At 32.5% G+C, this 18,661-nt stretch overlaps 1 protein-coding gene across 5 annotated transcripts in view; it reads left to right on the forward strand.

Annotated features, from left to right (window-relative positions):
* Nucleotides 1-18,661, forward strand: part of LOC126745805 (afadin) — a 465,103-nt gene that overhangs the window by 115,895 nt on the left and 330,547 nt on the right. For all 5 annotated transcript variants that reach the window (XM_050453809.1, XM_050453810.1, XM_050453811.1 and 2 more), the window contains exon 7: nucleotides 1,916-2,035. In XM_050453809.1, the coding sequence (XP_050309766.1) occupies nucleotides 1,916-2,035 (120 nt within the window). The remainder of the gene's footprint in view (nucleotides 1-1,915; nucleotides 2,036-18,661) is intronic.

Raw genomic sequence — 18,661 nt, forward strand, 5'->3', positions numbered from 1 at the left:
TCTTCTGTCTTTTTTTACATTTCCTATCTTTTCTTTTTTATCAACCTTTCTATTATAAAATAATATTACTTCTTGTTAAATTATAATTTTTCTTACTTTATAGGTAGTAGAATATTAAAATTATTATTTTACCCGTAATGATTTATGCATTTTGCATTAATATTTTTTATTTAGTCTTAATAATAATAATAAAAATAATAATAATCGTCTTTTATTCAAACAAAAACAACAGATTGACAAATATAACAAATGAAAAAAAAGGCGAAGTCTAGCCTAAGGCTACTCAAACTTATCCCTAATAAATAAATAATAAATAAGTTTCGGTAATCATACATAATAATAATACGAAAAATAATATAAAAATAAAATATTATAAAGAAACAAGTGTTCCCACCAAAAAAATACTTATATCCTTCTTTATACCCAACACGGGGGAGATATAGAAGTCACAACCTGCACCAAAACAATACTGTACACAAACAAACACCCTTGTATGCAATCGTATACAACCATCATCAACCTCTGGAGCACACGATACTAGTGAGTTAAAAAATAGGAGCTCAACTGTTCTCTAAACAAATAACAACCTAAATCCTGACTTAAACTTAGTTAAACTATGAAGTAGTAAATTATTGTTTCGCAAGGAGTTACATGTTTTAATCGCATTATAAGTAAAAGACTTCTTGTATATTCTTGTATTATATCGAGGAATAACATATTTAAATTTATTTCTCGTATTTATATCATGAACGCTCAAATTGGTTTTAAATTTATTTTTTAGAGAATTAGATGTTTATTTTGAACTAGTAATCAAACAATGTTGAGTTCTACGATTTGACATATTTAACCAGTTCAAATCATTAATTTTACCCGATTTTCTTAAATTAAAAATTAGACGAATATACGTATTCTGCACCTTTTGAATACGATATTGTTTCGCTTGACGAAGACAAGGGCCATAAATAAAATCAGCATAAATAAAGTGGGAAAGTACAAGAGTTTCACATAACATTGCCATTAACTTGGTACTTAAAAGGTTTCTATTGGAATATAGTTGTTTAAGCGATATATATGACCTTTGTAGAAGTTGCTTAACATGATCGGGCAAATTAAGCTAACAATCAAGTATAACACTCAGATTATGAGCAGAATTACAAAATGGTAATATTTGGTCATCTATTTTGATTTTAATATTATTTTTTAAATATTCGTTTTGATTTATTTTGCCAAACAGCATAAGTTTTGATTTTGATGGATTCAGTTGAAAACCGAGTCTTTTAAAGAGAAGTGATAGTACATCTGGGTATCGTCAGCAAAAGCTTGTATCTTTCCGACATGAAGAGAGCTTATAAGTTCAGAGGTGTAAATAACAAAGAAAAGAGGACCAAGGATAGAGCCCTGAGCTACTATGGCACTAGACTCCGAGTACATACTATTAATAAACACTTTTTGTGACCTGTTAGAGAAGTATGATGCGATGAGTGACAGTGAGTCGACGTCAAAACCATCTTAGCTTTGCTAACAAGAGTCGATGATTTATAGTGTCAAATGCATTGGAGTAATCTAATAGTATAAGAATACTTTTAAGTCCATGATCCAGTGCCTCTATTATATCATCAGTTATCACAGTAATAAAAGTATATATTTTTTAATTATATTAGTATAATGTCCCTACATTAGTAATGTGTACTTTGTATAATAAATTCGAGGGGGCCATTGAGATGTTGCGTAATTTGATGTTTACTAAAAGCATGTTTTCACCTAATTTAACTGACTGTATCTTTTACCGTTTTCGAGATCCCGATGGTCACCCTCGAATTTGCACACCCTGTACACTTGAATCTCAGAATCACATCTAGCACACACAATTCTTCATTCTGTTATAAAATCATCAATAATAAAACCAATTTTTTAGTGGACACCTCACAGTTCTGTCTAGTGCAAGTGACACAGCAACCTGGTATTCCGGACACCGAATATGTACTTGACGACGATGAATGTCCTCTAAGTATACTAATGACAGCACCCAATACTGGTAAGTTATAATATTTTTATATTATTGAAAAGATTTGGTAATAATCCTTTTTTGACCGAAAGATTGGCGAATTAAACTCGGCTCACGTTTCGCGTGGAATAAGGTTTACAGATTGAATCGATCGTGAAAGTTTGTGTGTTTGGCATAAAGCGCATAGATGGCAGCAGATATTGAATTTAAAGAAAAGTCTTTTATATTTTTATCGTATGTTTAGAAATTAAGTGATATCCTATGAGTGCGGGTGTTCTCTACATAGTGAGCTAAGTTAAGATTAAGCTGTTTACTAAATTAAGCTGTACATTTTCGTAAACTTATTGTGAGAATATATTGATTGAATTGGTCTTAATGTTAACGTTTCGACCTTTCATGGTAATTTTCAGGACACATCATTTAATAAAAATAAATAAGGAACGAAGAATATATAGTAAATAGTATACAACTAACCAAAATGGACACTGATATACATTGTTTGCTATGAGCTTTGTTTACTATCAAAATAGTGCATGGTAAATTATAAAACTAGAATGGCATTTGTCGGTTTGTACTCTAAAAGAACATTTGGGGATCCATGATTTGTAAATAAAATATTAGATAAAATGATAACTTGCCTTCTAAATCCTTATCCTTTAGTTTGTAAATAGGTGATTATATGTAAACTGATTTAAAGGCAATCATTATTTGAAGCCAGTTATTTGAATGGTAAACTTTATCTTAATTTTTTTGCTGAGCGTCTTGGGCAATTAATAAGAAAGATTATGTTGAAAAAATGAAAAATGGAATATCAGCCTATTGCTTAAGATCTGATAGAGATTATTTAAACAACTCCTTTCCAGATTGTTAGCGGTCGTGGAGATACCTTGGCCAGCTAGAAGTCCGGATTTTAATTCACTAGATTTTTATACCGGTGAGAGTTAATACATGAACTTTATTAAACTCGTATTAGAATATATTAAAGTAAATGTAAGACACATCCGACATTTATTTATTGTTATACATTATTTAGAATACGTACATTACCTAAGGCTGAAAAAGAACACAATTTAAATATTATTAATCCTTCTTTCTGACCAAGCTACCTAAAATTATTGTTACTCTAGCAGCAGGTATCCATAGATCGTTATGGTTCCTAACATGATATAGCTCAATTTGTCAAAAATATGAATTCAGACTAGACACGGACCCAGAACTTATAAATGATTCGTCTTCTTTTGATGCCGTCTTCTCATTAAAGTTTGGCGATCATATTTCTGAATGCGTCCCTATCTCGTGCCACATGGAACAGTTCTTTAACATTAATTCCTGTCCACTCTCTTTCTACTACTAATTATTACTTCTTCATTCGTTATTCTATGTGTCCAGGATATCCTTAGCATACTTCTATATATCCAGATCTCGAACGATTCTAGCTTTTTGACAGTTTGGAGTTTTAAGGTTTCCACTTCATACAGTTTATTAACACCGATCACATGAACTTTTGCTAATTTGCAGGCTCATATTTCTATTTATGAAAATTGAAGATAAAGCAATAAATGTCTTCCGAGCTATTTCTATCCTGATCTTGATTTTTTTGCCTGGATCTAGTAGGTTGTTCCTAGATTGTTCTTCCACATTTGTATTTTTGTACCCGCTCTACTTGTTTTATCATTTGGTATGATAACAGGGTGAATATTAGGGTTTTTACTTATTACCATGAATTTCGTTTTTTTTTATGTTATAGTCCTACTTCTTCGCATGCTCGGTTAACTCTATAGTCTTGTTTCAAATAGGTAGAGAGTAATAAAACCTTATTAAAAAAACCTGTTTTTGGTCGGTATATAAGTTTTTTCACTTGTTATCCATCGGAAAAACACTGGAAATGGTACGACAAAGGCGTACAGGCAGGGTACTATAATATCTGTATCTCTTGGAATATCCCCAGTTTCATATAATCTATTTAGGTACTCAATAAGTCTGGTCAAGAATCTATCGTTCAATGCTTTGCACATTTCTATCGAAATGTTGTCAGGTCCTACAGCTTTGTTATTTTTTTATATTTTAAGCAAATATTTTAATTCCGATTTGAGAATACGTAAATGATTCTCTCTTGAATCCTCTTTTAGCCGTTAAAAAAAAACCTCCTTTCATAACTCAGCTGTCGAAATTTCTCCTAACACCATCTTGGCATCGGATTTACAACGTTAGTATCTGCAGCAGACGGCTCTATTATAAGTGCGGTTTACCCAAGATGTGTTCTAATATTAGAGTGAAAAAATAAATCTGTTCTGCTAATGTCGTAAGCCCTATTCAGGAGTTTCCTTAAAACATTTTTAGTTTTTTTTATTGTCATTTTTCTCCAGCCTCGGATTATTAAAAACGATTTTTTCAATTTGCTTCAATGTTTAAACATGAGTGAGCCCTACGGCTTAGAATTTAATGTTATTAAATAGACAATTTGACTTCCTAATGTTGAACCTGTTTTAGTAGCTGCGCTAAAGTTAAGGCAAATAAAACCCGTTTTAGCCTGTGATGGTTGACTAAATATATTATTTCTTAATGTACTTCCTCCTTTCATACAAACCAAACACGAATTGCACCTTCGGGTGTGACCTTTGACACTCAAAAAACCTAAACTACTAATGACAGCAGGTCATTGAGTTTATAATCCGCAGGAGTTAATCTCTAATGGAGTCCATTAGAGATTTATATTATAATCCGCAGTCCATATTATAATGGAGTCCATTATAAATTGGACCCTTTGGATGGAGTAGTAGCGATCCGTAACCTGAAGTTTTCCGAGTCTCAGAGGTCACACCCGATGGTGCAATTCGTGTTTGATTTATATGAAAGGGGAAAGTACTTTAGAATACGATTGCAGAAGTTATGTCCTAAATAATCTCTTAAATGTTAATAAATGTGATGGATCTGAGGCCCTTTTACCGATGACCTGATTCTAAAAAGGTTTCCCGGAAAATTAAGGGATTAAAGGATTTTACATTACTTATAGAAAAAAAAATTCAAGGTATCTCTCACTTAAAGAGGGATCTTTTCCGTCTGCTTTTGTAATTTAAAAATTTCATAAGGAAGGGAAAATGTGTTGGATGTTATGTTGATCATGAAAAGGGTGGTTACCTAATCATAACAAGCTAAGCTATTTAGTCCGCAATAGCTCTAAGGGTTACCTTTACAACGTGAAGTAACTTTTGATATTCCTGATTAACTCATTTAAGGGATTAAACTAATTTCGGCTTCGGACCTACCTATTTTTTTGACAGTCAAAATCGATAAATTTGGATTTATGTATAGGGTCATTATGTATGAAATTATTAAATATAGAGGCTTCATCAATGTATGGAACCGATTTGTTGTCTAATATTTTAACGTACATAAATTACGGAACTAGAATCATATTTCATAATAAACATGATAAATTTTGTATCCAGTCTCGATTCCACATAATGTGCAAAATATGAAATATCTGTATTACTTCGAAATAAAATAAATTGTAATTCGTCACTGATCTGTTTCCAATGATTTATCGTCCATTGGACGTCGTGTTCTTGACAGTGTAACTGAATTTTTTTTGTGGCTTTCATATAAAAAGACTGCTACCTAAATCTTTGTTAAAGTTGTTGTTAAATAATAGTTTCTGTCATCATTTAAGAATCAATTATTAATTTATCATAACCTAAACTAGTTGCAATAACCACTTGCTTCTCTATATCTTGGTACCTGGAATAATTAATTTTCTTATAGCCAACGAAACACACAGATCATATAGATTCTTCTAAGTGTGTTGCATAGTTATTGTGTTAATACATACAGTTAGATCTAATGATGCTTGCTTACAAAACATGTCATATTAATGTTACATCTTTTTAAATTTGACTTTTGGTTCTTTTGAGACCGACACAAGACCTCAGACTACTCTAAAGCTTTCATTAAAAAATATCGTCAGCACTTAATAGAGATCAGATTAGATTAGACCTTCTTTTTTGCACTCTCTTGACTTTTCTAGTCATTCTTTAGAGACTTCTGAAGAAGTCAATCTCACTCATGTTCATCACGTTCACCAGATCTTAATCCACTGGATTTTTACTTTTGAAAACCATGTATATTGCTTCTATTGAAAATTGAGATGAGTTGTATTAAAATGTATTGTTATGAATTACAGGACTCGGTAAAAGAAATTATAACCGACCAGGAGAAACTCATTCAAAAACAATACCAGCAGAATTAAAAAAAAAGACTCTACACTTTACACCCTCAGTGTTTACTCCCATCCGTTCTTTCAGCCAGATTGCAGCTTTTTTCTGTTGTTAAGAATCTGCAAAATGCAGATCCGATATTAATAAATCATGCGAATTACAGACGAGACCACATTTACTAGACCGGGCATATATTACATTTTCGAAACAGATATTTGTGGGAAATGAATGAATGCCTTTATTTAGTTGTTAACCGTCACTTCCAGACATGTTTAATATCTGTTTAATGCGTTGGGGAATAATTGAAAATCATATTATAGGTCCCAATAAACTACCTCCCAATTTAAATGGAGATTCGTATGTATTTTATGTAAGGTACAAGCAGAGTGTAATTATCATAACAAATAGTATCCTAAATTTTGGATTGACCATGGAGAGATCTCTGCTCTAACCGGCGTAGAGTCCGGATTTAAATTCCATGCAGTTGTTAATTTGGGAACGTTTAAAGTCAGTTGTAGTTCAAGAAAGATCCAAAATAACGTTGTAAATTATGTTTATCTTGTTTTGCTCAGAAATAAGGAGGATCTTCTTCTCAAGGAGAATCGTTGATAAAATACAATTTTTATGTTGATATGGTTTGATAACTGCTTAATTGCTAATTAAAAAAATATACATACATCTTTCTATAAGTTAGATAAAACAACTAAAAGTTATAAATCTTTAGAATTTTAAAGTTTTGATTTAGAGGTTTGCTGTAGAATGAAAATGAAATATTTTATTAATATTCAATCATGATCTACCGAATTAGTGTCAATTAAAGCTATAATATATTTTTTGTGTAGTGACATGTAGTACATGGAGTACATGATATGTTTTTCACTAGTTGATGTTATCTGCGTTTTCAATGAACTTTCTGACGATTCGAGATGTGGATAATAGCGTCGACTTCTGCATCAGCTTATAAATGCTTTTCTTAAGGTTGAGCAGTTTCATGTTTTCGATCACGCTCTTTGGTATTACTCCTGTTGTTGACACAATAATTGGAACTGTCCGCAGTTCTCTGATTTCCCATTGTCTTCGTATCTGGTGTTCTAGATCCCTGTACTTAACAATCTTTTCATTATGTTTTGCTCTTAGGTTGTTATTATTGGGAATAGCTACATCAATAAGAGTTGTCTTCCTAGAAATTTTATCGATCGGGATTAGGTCAGGCCTATTGTTATTTACTCGTTGGTCTGTGAGTCCAGTGCGATCCCTATATAATTTGTGTTGGTCATTTTTAAGAACTGGTTCCGGCATATAAGCTTGTATATATACTTTGGCTGCCGATAAGAGGTTTAGTTTTTCTGCCAGCTCTTGATGCAGTTACGTTCTTTATATTCCGTTGGTGCAAAAGTTTGACATCCACCGGTGTCATGCTGAATAGATTCCGTTATATCACATCCATACCTACATCTGTTACTTTGTAACGTCGGATCACCTTCAGCAAACTTTAAATAATTTCTTGTAGGTAATTCTTGATCTTGGATAGCCACAAGAAACCCTTTAGTTTCGGGGAAAATCTGTCCCGAAGTCAACCAGTAGTTCGACGCCCCTATGTCGATATGCTCTTGTTGAACCTTGTGAAAATGCCTTCCATGTAGTTATTTTCCCATCCAAGCTTGCGTCTTTTCTTGCTTGGTGCGATGATGTATGGGCAGCTCAAGTTCCTGTAGTTTAAGTGGTGTTGAGTCGTCTGCTCCACATACGAAACGATGATCATGTGGTGTTTCAGCCTTTCTTAATAAAAAGGAACGCAAGTTATTAATTTGCTGAGTTGGCTGCTTTTCTATGCCGGTCATTCCTCTTCCTCCCATATGTCAAGGAATCGTAGGCTGTTCTACGGCACTCCGCATATGATGCTTATTGGCTTTCGTTAGGAGTGTTCTAGCCTTTCTTTGCAAATTTTCGATGTCCATCTTACTCCATCCTATAATACCAAAAGAGTAGGTTAATGAACTGACTCCATATGTATTAATAGCTTTAAATAAGTTTTTGCTGTTGAGACTTGTTTTAGGAAGTCGTCGCATTCTTGTAGTGAACTTAGTAGTCAGCTCATTCTTTATAGTTCTATGGTCTATTCTTTGCGCCTGCTTTATTCCTAAATATTTTTAGGACTCTTCTTCGTGTATAGCATTAATTATCTGACCGTTTTCTGTTTGAGAGTCACCTGGTTGTAGTTTACCCTTAATAATGTTTACAGTTCGGTACCTATCCAGTCCAAAGTTCATTCCTATATTACTAGAGAATTTTTTCACTATTTTAAGCATCTGATCTAGTTGATTTCGTGTTGCTGCAAGAATTTTCGTGTTGCTCAAGAAGAAGTCATCCATATAACGTAGATGGTTTACTCTTGTTAGTTCTCTATTATCCTTTCTTAGGCCAAATCCGTACCTAATTGAATTGAGTTGGCTAGATAGCGGGTTCATGGTAAAGCAGAACCAACGTGGACTTAAGGAATCTCCCTGGAATATACCCCTACGAATAGAAATCATATTAGTTCCAATGCAGTTACCATTAGTTACCTGAAGTTTTATTGATGTTCGCCAAGATGCCATAGCGAATTCCAAAAAGGAGATTATGTGGTTATCTATTCTGTACAATTTAAGTACGTTAATAAGCCATTTATGTGGAACTGCATCAAAAGCTTTTCGGTAGTCAATGTATGCTGCGAAAAGGGTGTTCTTGTTGTTAAATGCGTGATTGCAAACTACGGAGTCGATAATTAGTGGTTCTTTGCACCCCATGGCACCTCTGGTACATCCTGTTTGTTGAGTCGTTATGATACTATTTTGGTCACAATGTCTGTAATGCAAGATGTAATTAGTTTATAGAGTGTGGGTAAGCATGTTATTGGCCGATATTTAGCCGGATCTTGAGTATTTTGGTAGTTCTTGGGCAAGAGGTAAGTGGTGTTAAAAATTTGGGCAAATTCTGAGGATTTATTTTTAAGCACGTCGTTTCGTGTTGACCACAATTTCTTAATCCAGTAAGTTAGGACGTGATCTGGGCCTTAAGCTTTCCAGTTATGTATAGTTTTTTTATGACGTTAGTCACTTCATCAACTGAAAATGGTAAAAATGCTATTGGATTATATACTTGGCTCTTTGCTCGTTCTTCAGTCAGCCATTCAGTGTCCAGGTTGCATTCACTAGGTATTGTTAATTAAGTGCCCCAAAAGTCCTCGATGTTTTCTTTAGTGGGGTAGATGCTAATGGCGGTGTTTATTGAAGAAGTGTCGTAAATTATCTTGTTTCCTTTTATTACTGGATTTATACCGTCTTAAGCGACCTGAAATTATTATTATTAATCATTTATAATGTTTAAACAATAGTGTTATGAATTATGTGCTAGCTGATGCTAAATGCTAATTAAAATTAATCTCCATAGTAAACCCACTTACTACGTATTATTTAAGGTTCATCAGAACTCGTTCCCGTATGTCTCTCATTAAAATATATGTACATAACCGACGATTAAAAGGCATATCTTTGTTGTCGTTCAGATTTAATTAATTACAGATAAATGTATGCATTAGACAAGTCGGGTACGCCTTCTAATTGATCCTTTTAGAAATTCAAATTTAATTATCTTGACACTTTTATTTATGCATCAGAAAGGATCAGAAGACAAAAATAGTATATCCAATTTAACTAATTACGCTAGTTTTATTAATATCAATTTCCAAATACAATTTAACGAATAAACTTCCGCATTTACGTTCCGGAAAGGTCAATTTGGCTCCTAGCAATAAGCCCTTTTTGCTTCGAAATAATTCGTTATATGTTCGAAAGGTTTTGATAAAATATGGTTGTTTCGTGCCCCGTCGAGTTCCGCCTTGTGATTAACTAGGGTCAGTAGCTTTTTATTGTTAGAAAACAAAATGGGAAATAAAGTTTACCATTGCTCAGTACATTAATAATTTAAGTTTCAGAAAAAGTTCTTTTGGAAAGTTGAAGCAAGCCAGTAAGTAACGAAAAATTGACACGATGATATAATTTATTTCTTTAAAGGTTTGCGGAACAAACTTATTTACTTCTTGCGGCTCGCCTAGGAAAGTCTCTAGTTATTTATCAGTCGAGTGTCTTGGTTCTTCTTCTTTGTTGCTTTTTCTTCTATGGTGCCTCGAAGCGGCCGCGTCGGGTTAAAAGCCGTTGTGCATGGTCTTGGTTTTTAATTACCGCGTTGCCAAGTTGTTCTTTAAAATAGCCACGCAAATTAAAATTTGATTTTTTATTATTTTTATGGTTAACATTGTTAACATCAACAATTATTTGGTATAAAATAATATCAAGCATTGATGTAGCCAATTTGTTTGCTGATCAATTAGTTTTACATAGATAGTGATTGTTCATCATTGAATTAAGTATTCCTTTCTAATCATACATTTTCTTAGAGATCAAGGGAAGTATTTGTTTAGTCAAGTATGTACACATCAAGTAACTTGAAAACCAACTTTTTCAATCTAACTATTTGATTTTTCCTAAAAAAATAGTACTTTTTTGTTAATAATCTAATTAACTGCCAAAAAGGAATAACACAATAAAAATCTATGTATATATTGATTTAATCCTTTATTTAAAAAACATCTAAAAACTCTAACTTAGTATAATATGAAGTAAAAATACGAAATATCCTGAATTCTGACAATAAAACAATAGAAAAACAACAAACATGAAAATGAATATTTAAAATAGATCTTTAATATCCTCATTTGCCATCCATGATTTGAGATACATAAGGCTTCTAACGGAGTTATCGCCTAATCGATTTCTTGTTTTGGTAAGAGTTAAGGCAGCTCTAGAAAACCGCCTTTCAACTGGAGCTGAAGAAGCTGGTCTTGCCAAAAAGTCTTCGACCATTGCGGCAAGGTTTGGAAAAATGCATTCGTGTGTCTTCTAAAATATCTTCAGTACTGTCAGCTCTTGGTTCAAAAATATATTTATCGATTTCGTAACGCCAGGCCATATCGTCGTCTGCATTATGGGCAGCTTTTCTATTAAACAAACTTAGTAGATCTATTTCAAACTTTGCGACACTACTATTTTTACTAGGGTTTAAAGATGCTGCTACTTGAAGTGATGGTTCAGAAATTTGCAGTCAGTCCTAAAATATGGTGCTTTAAAAATATCTGCAAAATGTTTAGTTGCTTCTATCTGCAACTCTTTTCCCCAACTTGTATTGGAGAATGTTTCCACTTTATCTCGGGGGTCTAAAATCAGGACAACACAGTACATCCAGTTAGTTCGTTCGTAATGTTTAATGATTTTGCCGTAATACTATTTATAATCTTTTCATCAATTTCATCTCTCTTCGATCAGGCTTATTGTCAAGTTCTATAGCCCACGATTCTAGTCTATCCAGCAACATATTAACGCCGATTATTACCATGGATAAAGTAGCATATGATTCACCTTCTAAAATTATGGAAATACTCTTAAAAACATTAAGGTACTGGCAAATTCGTTCAATTAAAGACCATTCTGTGTCGGTTGGCTTTAAAGTTTTTAAATTGTCTATATTATCGCAAAGGATGTTAAGTGCGTTTCTCATATTCAGACTCCATCTCAACATGTCGTATGTGGAGTTCCACCTTGTTATGACATCAAGTTTTGGCATAGTAAATTTCAGGTTGAAAGTGGTGCACAATTTGTCAAAATCTTCACGTAAATGTTCAGAGTTTTTAAATTTTTTAGCAAGGGAATGGATTTTTCTTACAGAAGCGGGCGGAACTTGGCAGTCAGAATCAAGGATTTTCATAAAATCTCTAGCTGCCAAGATATTTTTTGTATCGATTTCAGAAATATGCGTTTTAAAGTCTCTGATTAACGTAAAATGACTATTTGTATTGTCGATAGTAATACCTTGTACGCATTTTGTAACATCGTAGAATTGTAATATTTCGCTGGCTTCCCATATGCTGGCATAAAATCTAGAAGGATACAATGAAGTTTCCAATTTTTATCGATAAAATGGGCGGTAATACCATAGTACTCTTTCATATTAAAAGAAGACCATCCATCGATTGTAAACGAGATTTTTGAATTGCATGCTTTCAAAAATGACTTAATTGTTTGCTGCGCTGCTGCAAATGTTTTTAATGTCAAAGATTTCATTTGATTCCGACCAGGTAGAGTTGCCTTTGGATTTAGGAATTTGTACATTTTTCCATTTATAGCATCTTCAAAAAAGTTGAAAGGGAGATACTTCCGTGCTATATATTCCACAAGTAGTTTTTCAAATTTGTCTTGTTGGAAGTTTTCTGAACAACTAGTGGTCTGCAAAATAAACAAAACTGGAGTTAGTAAAATGCAGCGCAAGGTGCAAGAATGTTTACGTTATAATATCTCACTTTTAAATGAAAAAGTAAGTAAGTTTTTGAAATGCCCTGTATAAAAATGTATAGCATGTCCCACAATTTTAAATAGAATGTCTTAAAGTCAATATAGATTATTTTAATATACTCTGATGAGATTTATTGATGCAGGGTGTCCAAAAACTACTGCAGCGACTTCAAAACCAGAATTTTAAATGAGACATCATTACACAATTTTATCATCAAACAAAAATTATGTTATATAATAAAAAAGCGGTTCTAAAGTAGAAGTCGACAGTAGTTCTTATATTTAAAAAACTTTTAGAATTGTTATTAGAACGTTTTATTTAATATTTTGATATCTCGCCTATGTCGGTATTTATTAATGATTTATTAAACCTTTTGAATATAGAATAACTTTTAAAATCAAGGAACCTATAATAATAATAATAATAATAATAATAAACATTATAAAACTATAAGTGTGGCTTAAAATGTACTAATCCGGATTTAGAAAAAAAAAACTTCTTAAGGGGTTTTCGTAATCAAGGAGGCCAAATTATGTTTCTTTAAAGATTTTTCAAAAAGGGATAAAGTTGGAAAAAACAAATGAATGATTCTGGTACAGCACATACACCCTGTATAAATAAAATTTTAATATGTAATTTAATTTTTTTTAATGCCAAGAATCTTTCATATAATTATTTTTTTCTACACATTTTTTCTAATTATTATTTTAATTTTTTACCTTTTCAAGCGAATTTGTAATTGTGCTATGCCTATTCGAACTGGCAAAGGCTTCTGCCTCGGAATTAGGTGGGCTGGATCTACCAAAAATATTTTCGTAGACTGTAGTGTGTTTAGCTTTGTGAAGATGTTCCACAGTTTTTCATTTTTAAAACTGTATTTTTTACGACACATAGGGTACATTTGCCTTGTTTGTCAGTATTTTTCTTACTCTTAGGATCCTGCTCGTTTATGAAATAGCCCTTATGTTATTTTATTCGTTTTATTAGATACATTTTTATTAGCTTTAGCTCGTTTTGCCTTTGGTGGCGCCGACCCTGCACTTTGTTTTTCTGGTTCGCTGTCATCAGATTCTGACATTTTTTCATCTACGATATATTCTGAGCCGCTGCTTTGAAAAGGTTCAGACTTAACATTTCTTTTTCTTCAGACATAATAATTCTTTTGCGGTCGCTGTTTATCCTTGAACTGGAGCTGCTCTACTAATAGCACAAGCACGTCGTCATCGAGTGCCTGCTTGCTGTGTGAATCCCCTATTTTAACGTTTCAGATCACTATCAAATAATATCAAGTAGTTTGATTTTACTTGATATCAAGTCAAGTAGTTTAGTCCAAAAATCAAGTCAAGTCAAATCTCAAATTTTCAAAAGGTTGAGTTTTCAAGTCAAGTGAACTCTTTAAGAAAAAAATTCAAGATACTTGTCTATACAGGGTGCTAAAATCGTTTTTTCATCATGACTTTATTAACTTCCTAGATATATTTGTAAAATTTAACTGAGTATCAACAGACATTTTTTAATGTAGAATTTTTTTTTAAAGTTTAACTAGTGGCTTCCGTACAGGAACGAAGACTAAATATTTCTTAAAAAAACTATTTTTATAATCCCCATTCATTTTAGGGCAAATTTGATTTCTAGACTTTTTTCGTCCAATATGCAAAAAAAATAAAAACGTAAGTGCATGGTCAATTTATTGTTACAGCAAAAAAATAATTTTATTTATTTTATAAACCTATGTAAAAACATAAACATATGTATATACATTATTTTACCATGACAGTATGACAACTCTAATCCTAGAAGTCTAGCGGTACTTAATTATTAAATAGTTTTTAAAAACTTCATATAGTGTCTCCTAAATTTAGTTCTAAGGGTGACAACTTTCAACACTGTAGCTCAAAAGTTACGGAGTTTGAGACATTGTTTATTTGAACTTTTCTTCTTAAAATTACCAAAAGATTACCACCCGTAAGAATCCGCACGTTATTCTGTAATATCCTGTATAATACTTATGAATGAAAAAATAAATAGGTATATAAAGAACGCTATTAATAAAAGTAAATATACAGTGTGTCAATTTAAAAAGATATTTATATATTTTTGCCCTTGTATAAAATTTCCAAAAACACAGCAGCCCTTTGTATTGTAGCAGCCCCCTGGCGAGGGCGCACATAACCTCTAAAATCTTAAATAGGGGGGTCGAGTGATACCTCATTTTAAATGTCTTTTAATTGCCTTTTCAAAAATACGAGATAGTCGACCTTTTGATTGAGAGGCTTGCAAAATATCAAGCATACATGATAGATTTCCTCAACTAGTACTTGCGTGGTAATCAATACTTTAGTAACGATTGACAAATTAGTTAAAAAGTCACACGCAGTATCCAGAGACCATAAATATTTGAGCTGAGCTTCTTGGAAATTCTATTATAGGACCATTACTTATTGAAGAAAATCTAACCGGTGAACTCTCCCTTAATTTGTTAGAAGACACAATAGACCTCTTAATAACATCTAGCTTAGAAAATCGAACTGATGATAAAAATATGATTTTGCATAAGATGGTCCACCACACTATTTTCTTCCGGTTAGAGAGTGGTTAAATGATATCCTGGGAGAGATGGATTGGGAAGCAATTGAATGGCCAACACGATCACCCGATTTATTACCTTTAGATTTTTTTATGGGGTCATTTAAAATCAATTGTTTTTAAAACACAAAAGAAGAATCGCAGCTGCGTGTAGAGAAATCCAGACAGAAATTTTTAAAAATGTTAGAAAGGAGTTTAAGAGCAGACCTTATTACTGTTTGGAAAAGAATGGACAACATTTTGAACATTTTATGTTCTATTTCATTACAATGGTTATTACTTAAAAAAGTTATGTCCGCCCCTGCCGGAGGGCTGCTACAATTTGATTAAAAACTAACCTAAAAAAGATCTTCAAAAATAAATTTGACGTGTTTTTGGAAATTTTTAAATTTCATACAGAGGCAGAAATATAGATGGTGGTATCTTTTTTAATTGACACCCTGTATTTTTTTGAGCCTGCACCACTCATTTCTCATTTCAACACACATTTCTCAGACTGGGAACTGAAAACTTCTGTGTCTGCCTTCGGTACGAATCTATGTCTAGCCTCAATGATATGGTTGACGAAAGGAGAAGACGTGTTAGTAATAAACTAATTTATATTATTTTCAATTTGTTTGGTATGTAAAAAATTAGCATTTTCATTTATGGAGAAAAGTAACCCGCAATATTATCCACCTCAAGAATGAACTTCTACTTACAAATATGCTTGTCTGACCTACCTCAGTCCGTATCTATAGGAAACTCTATTTGGCTCGTATCATAACTGTTCCGAAGATGGTTTAACAACGATTGTATAAGAAACAACCTGGTAGGTAATTATATTTCTATAAGGAGCTAATTCTAAATCAAAAAGCTCTGAAAAGCATTATTCCAAGCCAGAAGAACATGGATTTGATTAGAAGTAAGTAACCACTATATTTCTCTTAACACCATTAATCGGAAACATAAGTTTCTTTATTTTTCACTTACTAATAGTAATAGTCTTCATAATAATAAACTCAAATGTCTTACTAACTATTTACACGTTTTTGTCACACGTGAAGGCGAAAAACTTCACTGACTTCAAACAAAAAACTTCAATTTTAAAAAATATAATCATAAGCCTGAATTTATTAATATGTCACAGAGATTTAAATAAATTCTACAATAGGTTTATCAACTTAAGTAAGATATTCTGAATTTGGGCCTTAAGTTTAACTTTTAGCATTATGACAGACTTTCATTGTCTGTCACTTTGGTAGACTGCAAAAGAATTCTAAAATCAACCCAAACTTGGTCAGAGTTGACATTACTTAAAACAAAACAATTAATAAATATTTAAACTCCAAAAAATCAAACTCACTGGATGACTTTGTGTGATGAATTGTAACATTAAATTAAATGCTTGTAAATGCAATATCCTAGCCAGGACTAGAAATCCAATGCAATTTGAATATCAAATAAATAATATGTCACTTATAGCAGCAGTTCATCATCGGGATTTGCGAGTCACTTTCGAGTTATTGGATTTTACAAAATAAGCCTACAATTACTGGGTTTTATCAAGACAACCGTTTGGTTACTTATTCATTCTATAGTATATCTCTATGTCGTTACTTTTAATACTTTATTTTTCCATTTATTGGCATATAAAACAGGAATTCTGCAAATTACGTGTTAAAACTATGAGCACTTTTAGAAAATATTTAATTTAGTTGCAATAGAAATCAGGCACCTTATTAAAGATATGGTGTTACTTTACAAAATTGTTGACTCTCTGGTGTATCACTTTTGAGCAGCACAACCATATACTCTTAATATTTACGCTTTTACGCGAGTTCATAGTGGAATATTCCAGAAGAAGTGGAAATTTCCAAGAGAGGATCAGACAGGAGCACCCCATCTGGTCAGCAGAAGTATAGGCAATAAACCGGGCAATAGATATGGAAGAAAAAGTAAACAAACAGAACTGAAAGACTGAATTACTAATATTGAGGGTGAAATTAAGGGTTTTAGAAAAGCCAAATGTTAAACTCGAATGGATCCCCAGTCATACTGGGATATCTGGGAATGGAACGGCAGATCAACTAGTAAACAAAACAAGAGCAATACCAAATGAGTCACTCAGTTGAACTCAGAAGTTTGCTACCGAACATCAAAGCAGCCATTTGCTAGCAATGGATAAATAACTTTCAAGAGCTGGGAAGAACGAGCAGAGTGAAATACACACAGGCTGTCAGCAAACCACTGAAGGAACCTTGCTTTAAGAATACTGGTTTACACAAAAAAAAAACAAATAACTACTATAAACCGCATAAGATTTAACCACTGCTCGTCTCCTGAAGACCTAGGGACACTCAGAGTAAGACAAAACAACCTAGGTAGCTGTGGCAAAATAGAATCCATCTAACACCTGCTTTTCGGCTGTATAGACTATACCAAAGGCAGATTCAAGACTTAACTTATAACGTATAAAATGTTTAATAACTTCCCTACTCTACAGTGGCTCATCCACGCATATATACCACAAGAATAATTAATTACATACATCCCCTTCACCCTCGAAAAAAAAATAGTAGGTACGTGAATTATGAAAAAAATCTTAAAAAAAAATTAAACCCAAATGTTTCAATATGTAAAAATTATCCAATATAGGTCTTTTATAAAACAATGATATTTCGTTATTCTGTTTACATTTTGAGGTAATTGGTGTGCCGCTGATTCAATTGAACATTTACAATAGCCTGCGCCTATTTGCATATAACAAAGGATGTTTGCCCCAATAAGCCGATTGTTTATCCACTTGGTGGCTTATACCCTACATTCATGCGGCGCTGGGGTAGGAAAGTTCTTAGATATTCTCTATAAAATCAATAAGGAAATTCAGATTAACAGGTAGATAAGTTTATTCTTTAAGAGTATATTTTAAGGGGTTTAAATAGTAAAACTTAATTTTGGTACCTGGTTTTCTTATAATCGTTGTGTGAGACTTTTAGATTATATATTGATTATTAAATAAGTAATTTAAATATTAATGAATAAAATGAACCTTTAAACAATGAACTAGAGGGTGTTTACGTAATTGATAAACCAATATTATGAACCGAGGAGGGTGGTTCACGGTATACAGGATAATTCACAAACGTAACATTGTTAGATACTAGCATTTTCGGGAGAGTATTAAAACTAAATAAAAATAGGGTTTTATTTTTTTACTGTGCAATAGATTCATAGTTTAGTTTGTTTGTTTTGTTTTGCAATTTACATTTATATTAAGGCGAAAAAAAATATCAGCAAGTCCTCGCACAGCGTACTAGCCCTTGGGGCATTATGTATTTATTACCGAACCAATGTTTATTAAATTTATTTGCATTTGTTGTGTTATATTGCATTTGAAAATAAACATTATTATTATTAAATACTAAAAGATGTAATAAAGCAAAAAATCCAATGAAGTAAGCATTAAAACACTAACTACACTATACAATTA

This window comes from Anthonomus grandis, chromosome 16, assembly GCF_022605725.1.
Source record: "Anthonomus grandis grandis chromosome 16, icAntGran1.3, whole genome shotgun sequence".
Lineage (NCBI taxonomy): Eukaryota > Metazoa > Arthropoda > Insecta > Coleoptera > Curculionidae > Anthonomus > Anthonomus grandis.